The following is a 10,652-nucleotide window of genomic DNA, read 5'->3' as shown; positions in this document are numbered from 1 at the left end:
TAGAGAGATATAATAAATGAGACACTGAAGTCGAGTGCTCACTGATGTGTGTTAATTACTGTATCATAAAGGCAGAAATGTGAAGAATTTTCGTGAATTAATATACAAACTCTTAACCACTGGGTTTTGGTAGAGCTCTAGCTATGGGTTCTGTGTAAAGTAGGGTTTAAAAATAAACTTCCATGGATCAAGTGGAGAGCTTGCTCTGCATCTGAGGTGTTCTGGTGTTCGGTTGTGTCTGGCCCTTTGAGGTTTTTAACAGTTTGTGCATTCTCTGTTTCTGGGGCATTTTCTCTCCAGAGGCCTGGCTTAAATTAATTTCTTTCACATCACTTTTCTTTTTCCTTTGTGTCACTATTTGTAGAGGCATCTGTCTTCCTTAATCATATCATAGGATTGCAGGATAATTCAAATGTTGTTCTTAAATTGCCAAGTAGGAAGAGACCTGTTTGTTTTCTATCTACCCTCTGCAACCAACCTGTACTTCTTCAGTTTTACAGTCTTCATGTTTTGAATAATAAAAAAAAAAAAGGCTGCACATTAGAGAGAGGCTAGAGCAGTGGAGCAGACGTTGTCTTAATTAGAACTGTATGTGGACAGTGGACAGCTTTACTATCAAATTGCAGTAGTGAATAGGTGCATCTTCTAAGATGAAAGCTGTGCCACTTGTTAATCTGATCTAATATAGGGGAAAACTTTGCAAGATAGTTTTGACTTGGGTTCCTTGTACCTCTGTTCTTTTGAGCAAAATGGCATTTACACATGTTTTCAGGTAAAGGTACATCAGTAGTATCAGAAGCCTTCTCGTCAGCAGTGTCCCTGCCATGAACACAAGTCACTCAAATGAATTCTTCCGTTGTGATTGTAGACTTCTAATGAACAAATGTACTTTTTCATCAGTTTTCTGTCTTGATTTACCAGCAGATTTGCTGAGATGTGCCTCTTGATAGCTTGCAAGTTAAAGACTACCTGTGTTGGCAATAACTCTTCAGCAGTGACTAAACATTACCATTAAACAAAGTTTATATATCCTCTCTGTCCCTCTGCTTTTGTTTCTATTATTATTTTTCTGAACAGGTTCCTATCTTCCTGACGGGAGTGCACTGGATCCTGATTATTACTTCTCTACAATAAGCTCCAGCTTCTCAGTTTCTCCTCTCTTCAATGGCATTAACAATAAAGAGTTTAACATCCCACTGGAAATGCTCCGCCAGCTGTTGAACATGGTATGTGATGTGTTCTTATGAAGGCTGCATTCTAGGTGTTCATGCTGGAAGTAGCTGCAGTTTAAGATTTTAGAATTGCAAATAAAAAGATGTTTGTGTTGCAAGCTTTGTGTAATGTTATTTTTATTGCATTTAATGTCATGTTTCAATATTATTCCTAAAAAAACTCCCGTGAACCATGAAGAATTTGAAAAATCAATGTAGTTTGTGTAAAATTCTTCCTGTTTGAGTCTTGCAGATCAGTTGATCTGAGGTAACTTAGCTACTGCTAGTTGCTTAAATAGCCGTTTGGATTTTGCTGGGAGTTCATGGAAGTGATGGAAGCTACTGGCCCTGCCTGCTCCCTGCATGAGCTACTTTGGAACAGCACGCAGAGGCTCAAATATAACTATCCTCATTGCAGTCAGAAATTCTTGCAGCTTTAATTTCATCTGACACTTCACAATCAAGTGACTTATGGTTTCTCTGCACAGGCAAAATTGTATTGTCTTCCTCTCTAGAGTCACCAACAGGAAACATCCTTTATGTATTTATTTTCCCTCTGTAGGTAAAACAGATCGTTGATGATTCTCTGCTAAAGACCTTAGATGCAGTTGTAGCTGAAGTTGCAGAGGTATGTTTTTAAATTCCTTTTCTAGTGACTTGATTTTTTTTTTCTTGTCTTAGCAATTAATACTTGGGAAATTAGTCTTTTACCTGTGTAAGGCATGCCTTCTCTTGGCAAAACAATACTAATTTCCTGTTTGAACTGTTCTTTCAGTGGTTTAAACCTAGCCTTGGACCGTTGTTCTCTAACATGGAAGGAAATAGTTGTTCTCTTAAAAAATCACCCATTTTCTTACTTTAGCTCTGTTATCCTACTAAATCGCAGCACTGCTTGCCGAAAACTGGTTTACTGTAGTCTAAGGTCTTTATTGCATATTGCAGTAACATTGTCTCTTTTCAGGTGGGTCAAACGCGTTGGTTGTTTTTCTGGCTTGGAAATGACTGCTGCTCTTTTAGGTGTCATTTCTGCAAGTTTAATAGTTAATAGTTTAGTAGCTGTGGGCCTGTGCTTTCAGAGGTGGCGCGCTTGTTTCTGTAGGTCTCTGAGGCCCTGGTCTCCCCTTCCCGGGGTGCAGTTCTGGAACAGCCTCCACCCTGTTTTATGAAGTTGGGCTTCTCTCCGCCGGGGCTAAAGCTGCACTGAAGAGCATGTGTTCTGCTGTGTGAGAAAATGACTTTGCTGATCAATCCAGCCCTCCTCCGAGTACTGCCCTGTGTGAAGAGCAGCCCTAAGTGGAGGCACCTTCAGTTTTTCTTTTTGCTGTCTGAGTAAGATGATGGGTCTGAATCCTCCTCTTGTTGTTTGTGTAACACCACTGTTAGATTGTTCATGTGCTCTTCAAACTGAAAGAGTGACTGAATCTTACTTGGACTGAATGGCTGTACTTTTGATAAAAGTAGCAAGAGAAGGCTGTAAGGTTACTTCCAGTACCTGTTTTAAGTGCTTGTTTACATGTGGTGGAAAACAATTATGTGACCAGAATAAGAAGATGTATTTATCCACATGAAGGAAAATAAGTAATTTTGAATCTAACAGGTTGTTTCTTTTCTCTTTCAGACCGGTGCTAATACAGATCTCTATTACAAATCGTTCAGTGACCCTCTTTATCTTGCTCAGTTCAAAATGCTGAGAGACACATTGTACTATATGAAAGGTAGAGTATTTGTATTTTTTTAAAAATGTATCCTCATTATGTTTAGGATTCCGAGTGTTGTCTGCATTGTATTGAGTGCTTGAACATTGGGCTATGCATTTCCACATAGGCTATAAATTCTTAATTTGAAACCTGTCCATATAAAAAAAGTGCTAGGGAAATAACAAAAAAAAAGTATTTTGAGCACCACTAAAGGGATTAATAAATGACATTTCAATTGTCTGCTTACAGGTGACTTTGCTATAAAATTTTTGTTTTAGGTAGGGGATAAGTGTTATGAAATCGCTTCATTTATAATGTAGCAGTGAATTTTATATATGCTGTCATCCTGATAGTCTGCCTCCCATCCTTCTAGCATAATGCTATTTCCTTTGATTTCTTTAGACCTTCCCAACTCATTTGTGAAGGAAATCCATGATTTTGTGCTGGAGCAATTCAACAGCAGTCAATCCGAACTTCAGAAAATCCTCCATGATGTGGATCGACTGCACAATGAACTGAGTCCTTTAAAACTGCGTTGTCAGGCTAATGCTGCCTGTGTGGATCTCATGGTGTGGGCTGTGAAAGATGAGCAAGGTAAAAAATGCGCTTCAGCCTCTGGAATACCTGTCTTTTAAGTTGTAGAAATACTTAAAAATTTTATGAGGGTAGATGATCTCAGAATATTTGGGGTTGGAAGGGACCTCCGGAGATTATCTAGTCCAAATCCCCCTGCTAGAGCAGATTCACCCAGAGCAGTTTACGTAGGATGAAAGGTTCTGAGTATCTCCAGAGAAGAAGGCTCCACAACCTCTCTGAGCATCCCCTTCCAGTGTCTGTCACCTCTGATGCTCAGAGAAGTATAAAATAAATTTCAGTCAAATACTCATTACTATTAGAATACAGGAGTGAAGCTTCCATCAGAAGGTTGTCACATTAGTTGGCTAGATGCTTAGACATCTCCATGGAAATGGAAACAGGAACATCCTATTGGCTTATCTGCAAGAGACGGTGTAATTGCTGCATTACATGCAGCTGCTTGTTTTCTAGTTTATCTTAAGTTTTTAATTATTGTTCTTAGTGTCTTAAATATTTCTCAGACATTCTTTTAAAGAAAATGTTTTTTCTTTGTTGTTAACAGGATTAGGAAGCTCTTCATCAATTTTCCTCAATTTTCTTCCATGTGGTATAATTCTTATGCCCTGAAGGATTTTTCCCTTTGACGTTACCATTCTTAATTTCTGTCAAATGTGAAGTACGCTCAAAATCCACTTCAAGTGCTGTAAATCATAGTAGAGCTTTTTGGTGCAGATACTATGTTTCCAAAAGTCTGTTTTGCAGAAGCGCTAAATCTCTTTGAGAAATTGTAGTATGAGGAGTGTGAAGCCGATACATTTTCTGTGTTGTTTTAGAAATTCCAGTAAGCATTGGGTTTTGTGTGCCCTAAAACCAAATCTGCTAAACCTGATTTTTTTTGTTGGATTTTCTGTTTAAGGTGCGGAAAACCTTTGCATCAAGTTGTCGGAGAAGCTGCAGTCAAAAACCTCAAGCAAAGTCATAATTGCTCACTTGCCACTGCTAATTTGCTGTTTGCAGGTCCGTCTTTACAGTATTTGATGTTACTGTATCAGTGAGTGAGAGTTTGTTTTACAGGTCGCTGGAAGAACATGTTTTATCTGCTGTTCGTGTTACTTCCCATCAGTGTGTTCTGCTTTTGGGTTTTAGAGGACTGGTGTGGAAACTAGAACTGCAGTAGAGTACTGCTTTTAGACTTTTCCTAGCACGTATGCTGCTTGAAGAATGACGTTAATGAGGTTTTTTTAACCAGTATTTAACTTCTGAAATATTTAGCTTCTTAGTCATTATATACTGGGAGTGGCAGATGAGTGAGTTTTAAGACTAAGGCTTGGTTATTCTAATTTTTGTGTCTTCTTATGGAGCACTTATCCATGTAGTGGAAATTGCCACATTTGTAAGACTATCAGGATTCTTGAAATGTTGGAACTTGTCCAGCAACTGTATTTTTAGCATGCAGTTTGTTTCATGTAGCTGCTGTGAAATCACCTGGGAAGAAAGCAGCGAGGCTTGCCTGGGATGCAGCACTCCAGGGTAACCTGAGAGAATTAGAGGCTTGAAAGGTCTTAAGTCTTCTGCAAAAAATTGAATCTCTCAGAACTCTGTATGTTTGCTTTGTTTTTTTTTGTATTGAGCTGATGTTGTAATCTTATAGTTGGGATAAGAATTGTGCTGTTATATTCTAAAGCTATGAGGTTTTCTGATTGTTTTTTATCTTTGTTAGGGTCTAGGTCGTTTGTGTGAGAGGTTCCCTGTTGTGGTTCATTCTGTCAATCCATCCTTGAGAGACTTTCTTGTGATACCTTCCCCAGTGCTTGTGAAACTGTACAAGTATCATAGCCAGTATCACACAGGTAAAGGTAAAAAGGCCATGTTCCAAAGGATGTGCTAGTGGCTGTTTTCCAGTGGCTTTTTGATGCTTTTGGGTGTTATATATGGTTATATAGCTGTAGGGGGAAGTGGAGATGCATGCATTTGTGTTTGGTTTTTTTCTTGGGTTTCTGTTTGTTTGTTTTTTGAGGTGGAGAGGAACGCAAAACAAATTTTGGTAGACTATCTAAGTGCAAACAGTATGTATTTAATCCTAGCAGCGATATTGCTGTGCCTCTTCTGTGGAAACCAAGTTTTATCTCAAGCACTTTTGTCCTGAGCATGATCCTTCAGTATTGAAGGTTGTATTATGTGTGTTGGCCTCCTGCATTCAATTCAGAGCGGTTTTCTTAGGGCTTTGTCCACGTGGGCCTTCCAACACCTCCAAGGACGAGATTCTGCAACTGAGCCAGTGCATAATTACCCCATAGTGGAGAAAACCAATAGTAAATGGCATATCCAGTTGCAGCCTCTGTTGTTTCAAGTTGTAGCTGTTGTGTCTCGTTCTCCCATGAAGTCTGTTTCTGTCTTCTTGGTAACCTACTTCATGCTTTGGAAAGCAGCCGTTAGGTGTGTCCAAAGCCGCCTCTTCTACAGGCTGAACAAGGGCATGTTCCTAAGACTCTATACAGGTCCTCTGCAGCAGCCCCGTGACCGTCTTGATGGTATTTGACAGGATTTTTGTTGTTCTTTCTAAATTGTAGCATCAAGTTGTGACTTCTAAAAAGAAAAAGTTCAATTTAAATCACTTGCCACTGCTAAAGCAGTATCGTAATGCTAAAGCAGAACAGGTAAAATGAGACCTGAAGGTGGCTAAATTTAGGAATAGTTAAATGCAGTAATGTTTTGCATAGCTAGTTCAACACATCCACTTCCAAAGTTCTTCAGCTCAACTCTGAGCTGTACATAGGCTGTTTTGCACTCACCAGATACTGCTCTGCCTGTGTACTCTCATCTTGGGGGAAAAAAAAAAGGCTATTTCACACGGTGTTGATTTCCATTTTGTGTTCTTAGTAGGTGGCAATGATATCAAGATTAGTGTAACCAATGAGCATTCAGAATCCACTCTAAATGTAATGCCTGGCAAGAAAAGTCAACCATCCATGTACGAGCAGCTGCGTGACATTGCCATAGACAACATCTGCAGGTAAGAGAGAGACTTACACCACGTTGGAGCACATGTTCTATTTCCTTAGAGGAAAAGAATTGTGTCTGATTAGAAGGTGCTGCTCTGGGCTGCTGTAAAGGCCTTTTGCCTTTTTTGATTGTGACTTCATTTTTCTTCAGACGTCTCTTGGTTTTGTTTATGTCCTAATTGTAAAATAATAATTCAGTCTCATTGTTTTGCTTCCCACGTATGTAATTTACACTAGTCACCGTTTTGATACTTGTGGGGTTTTTGCTTTCTGCTTAGATTATCATGTTGAGTGAGCCTCTTGTAACAGAATGATGGTTCCGCACTCAGATGTGGGCAGTACAATGATTATTGTCCACTTCTAGAGCTGCAGAGAGCTAGCAGGAAGACAGATAGTTGGTGACTGGAGACAAGGGATTGAAGTTTTTAAAGCAGTGGACTCTGAATTTACCTCATTGCACATCCCCATCTTTATTGCTGCTGAAGAAAGCAGTGACAGAAACACCACTCATTTTTTAAAATACATCTGCAGTGTTCCCAGGCAATCAGTTCTTATACTTTGGAATAAACTTTTTGCCTTACATGAACTTTTTGCATGGTGTGCATGTACAGTAGGAAAAAGTGAAATGTTTAATTCCTGCGTGTGTGTTTTCTCTGACTGTTCTAGCGAGTTTTCTGTTCGTTGTTGTTCCAGGTGCTTGAAGGCTGGCCTGACTATAGATTCCGTGATTGTTGAGGCCTTTCTTGCTAGTTTATCTAACCGTCTGTACATCTCTCAAGAGAGTGATAAGTAAGTTGTCGGTCATCAAACCAGTTTTTCCTTCACTCGGGGAACCTATTCTAAGATAGAGGTGTTGGCAGTGTTACTTTAGAATTGTCTCTGAGATTAGTGAGCTTATATGTGGGGTTGAGATCTTCCCATGCAAATCTTTGCAGAGCTGAGCCCTTGTTCTCGTACTGAGACGTACAGATTTGTTTTTATCAGATAGAATCAGCAAATCTTTGGAGAGAATTAGCCAATTTTAAATCCTAGATTGAGTGATACTTTCTGCTTATCCTTCAGGCTTCAGCTCTCTTTTAGGGCTTAACAAAACTTGTCACTTGCGGCATTTGACTTTCTTAGTTTTTAAGAGATTTGCCAACCCCCCAAAGAAACCCCCAAAGGGAGGTCCTGTTGTAGCTGGTCTGTCATGTCTTAATGTTTTGCAGATCAATTTTGCCACTTTTCACTGTTATTTCTAGGACAGTTTGTTCATGAATTAGAGTTGGTTTTTTGGATAGTGCATTTGTGGGGGTTTTGTTTGTTATTTTGCAAACCAACTTGTGCAAGTGTATTTCTAATGGTAATGCTAGTAGTAGATGGATGCTGTAGTAGTGACAATATTAAAGCTGTTAATGATGTTTAAATTTAGTATATGAGTAGTTTCTAACATGAAATGTAGCCGAACTTGGAGGTCTTGATGACTGTTGAACAGTTACATGTATGGTTTTGGTTTTGTTTTTTTTTTTTTAACAGGGAAGCTCATCTGATTCCTGACCACACAATTCGTGCTCTAGGGCACATTGCAGTGGCACTGAGGGACACCCCAAAAATGATGGAACCCATCCTGCAGATCTTACAGCAGAAGTTTTGCCAGCCGCCTTCTCATCTCGATGTGCTCATCATTGACCAGCTGGGCTGCTTAGTCATCACTGGAAATGTAAGGAAAGAGCTGGCTGAGAGAGTGCCACTTCGTGATTCCTTTCGTTTGTTAAAACAAAATGTGTTTTAGAAACTATATTTGTGGAAGTTTTTAAAGTTGTTTCTTTTATTCGCCACATGTATGTGCTTGTACAGTCCTTGTGTCTGTGGCATCAGAAGACAAAAGCTCGTTTATAATGTGTAATATGCTGTCCCTATAAAGAAGACTGGTCCTCATAGAAAATAACAGGTTTTTTTTAAAGCTGTGAAAAGCCACCAAGCTCATAAAGTTTTCAGAAGTTATTGTGAAGTTTATAAACTTGACTTATGTACCAAATAGGTGCCCATTAGCTTTTTTCATGTCAGTAGTTAACTTTCAAAGTCCTGTAGGTCCGTATGTTTGGAAGTGTTGATTGCCTTGTTCAGTCATACAAGGATTAACTGACTTACCTTTTCCAAATGTAATTTCTGTCTCTGAGTGACCTACTAATTGCCAAAACTCAAAAGCCTGAAATAAAGTTTATCATCAGGAAGGTGGAGCTGAAGAACTTAATAAATTTTGTATAATTTTGAAAGTTTTTATAATTAAAGCCACTAATGAAAGTGCTTCCATTGTGTGCTTTATGGAGGCTGAAACTGGGCTCAGGCTGTGACTAATCACCTCCCTGCAGAACTTCGGAATACTTCGTGTATTTTACAGGCTTGTTCTTTAGAGAGATTGTATTCATTAAGCTCTACTTAGTGATTTGCACTTTGGTTTGTTTGTTTGGTTTTTTACAGCAATATATTTACCAGGAGGTGTGGAATCTGTTTCAGCAAATCAGTGTTAAAGCGAGCTCAGTTGTTTACTCTGCCACAAAAGATTATAAGGATCATGGATACAGGTAACACTTAGCTGTGTCCCTTAAATGCATGATTATGTTGAATATCCTTTATGTTACATCATGGATTTTCACTTTTTCCTGGTGTAAGTTTATAAGGAGGTTATAAAAAGAACAGTACTGTTTTCTTTGGTATTAAAAAATAATATATTAGTTTAAAAATAGTAGCACTTCTTAATGCAGAGATTCCTAAAAAAGTTTTTCATTACATGTAGTAACTGATTAATTTTTTTTTCTCTGTGCTAATGAAGTTCCACTGGGATTTGTGTGTGTATTGTGGGTTTTTTTAAAATGTGGTCCCAATTCTTGTTAGGGTTTAAATGCAAATCATTAACAATTTAATTCTTAGTATGTAGGTATGCCTTTTAGCCCGTGTTACAATTAAAGATTATCATTGGCTTCATTGGTAGTTGGGGTAGGCTGGATGTCTTTTAATGTAGTGTATAAGTAACCAAGAAGACTATTCCTGTCAGTGTTTTTAACATACTGTCTGACCCAATGCCATCTCAGCTTTAACAGTAACTGATAATAGTTTTGATTCTGCTCAAGAGCTTTCCCCGTCCTGAAGCGCAGCCGTTTGCTGCTTCTTGTCTGTAGCTCTTACCTGCTACAGGAAAGTACATCCTTTTGCCTGTGACAGCATCAAAAATGAAATGTCCTCCAGAGGCAAAGTTTACAAATAATTTTCGCCTTAAATATTGTTTGCATTTCAATGATCAGTAAGGTGATGTGCCACTATTCCCAAACACAAAAACAATGCCCCTCCCGACTCTGAATGAAAAAGTGTTACTGTCAGCATTGTCAAGAAAGCACTGAGAATGTAAAACTTGGAGGAACTGCTTGTTCATAACTGTTGGTTGTTCTCAGGCACTGCTCCTTAGCGGTCATTAATGCCCTAGCGAACATCGCGGCGAACATTCAAGGAGAACACCTCGTGGATGAACTACTGATGAATTTGCTGGAACTGTTTGTTCAGCTTGGGCTGGAAGGAAAGAGAGCTAGTGAGAGAGCAAGTGAGAAAGGACCGGCACTGAAGGTCAGCTCTTCACTGGTTTTTAATTGTCTGCAGCCGTGCATTTATACAGATGGCACTACTAAACATTGGTTCAAAAGGCACACAGACACTATGTCCTTAACATGCACAGAAAAAAAAAACCCGCTTCCTTAAACCTCAGAGTGTGTTCTGATTGTGAAATGCGAGTGCGGATTTATACAGCTAACGAGTCAGTGATGGTACCTGAGGTAAAGCAGTGGTACCTATTGCTCAGCTGCGTCTGGATTTGTGTGAGTAAACGGTCTGGAGTGTTCAGCAGTTAGGGACAGAGCTGCAAAGAGAAGTACAGAATGACTACTGAACTCCTCATGCTAATTCCTGGAGTGGCTTTAGGTGTGACAGAATTCTAGTTTTAGTGTTATCATAGGAAAACTGTCATGGAAGGGACCTCAGGAAGTCATCTGGGCTTATACTGGAAACAGTGCAGAGAAGTGAAAATTAAGCATTTAATTAAAATCTCTTCTGATTTCAAGGAGTGCTTTATTTAGAGAGCAAGTTGATTCAGAAAGCTTTCCTAAGAAAGAGGAGGCTTGTCTCTGATTTATGTTGCA

At 39.1% G+C, this 10,652-nt stretch overlaps 1 protein-coding gene across 1 annotated transcript in view; it reads left to right on the top strand.

Moving 5' to 3' along the window:
• Positions 1-1,077: 1,077 nt before the first annotated feature.
• The window catches only part of PI4KA (phosphatidylinositol 4-kinase, catalytic, alpha), a gene marked incomplete at both ends in the record, with an annotated part of 46,217 nt that continues 36,642 nt past the window's right edge, over positions 1,078-10,652 (top strand). The window contains 11 exons of the mRNA XM_010135290.1: positions 1,078-1,226; positions 1,774-1,839; positions 2,830-2,926; positions 3,311-3,502; positions 4,401-4,501; positions 5,205-5,334; positions 6,365-6,497; positions 7,180-7,275; positions 8,002-8,185; positions 8,947-9,050; positions 9,915-10,083. Of these exons, the coding sequence (XP_010133592.1) occupies positions 1,078-1,226; positions 1,774-1,839; positions 2,830-2,926; positions 3,311-3,502; positions 4,401-4,501; positions 5,205-5,334; positions 6,365-6,497; positions 7,180-7,275; positions 8,002-8,185; positions 8,947-9,050; positions 9,915-10,083 (1,421 nt within the window). The remainder of the gene's footprint in view (positions 1,227-1,773; positions 1,840-2,829; positions 2,927-3,310; positions 3,503-4,400; positions 4,502-5,204; positions 5,335-6,364; positions 6,498-7,179; positions 7,276-8,001; positions 8,186-8,946; positions 9,051-9,914; positions 10,084-10,652) is intronic.

The sequence above is a fragment of the Buceros rhinoceros genome, unplaced genomic scaffold (genome assembly GCF_000710305.1).
Source record: "Buceros rhinoceros silvestris isolate BGI_N320 unplaced genomic scaffold, ASM71030v1 scaffold40724, whole genome shotgun sequence".
NCBI classification, from domain to species: Eukaryota; Metazoa; Chordata; class Aves; order Bucerotiformes; family Bucerotidae; genus Buceros; species Buceros rhinoceros.
This window is presented reverse-complemented; position numbering and strand designations above follow the sequence as displayed.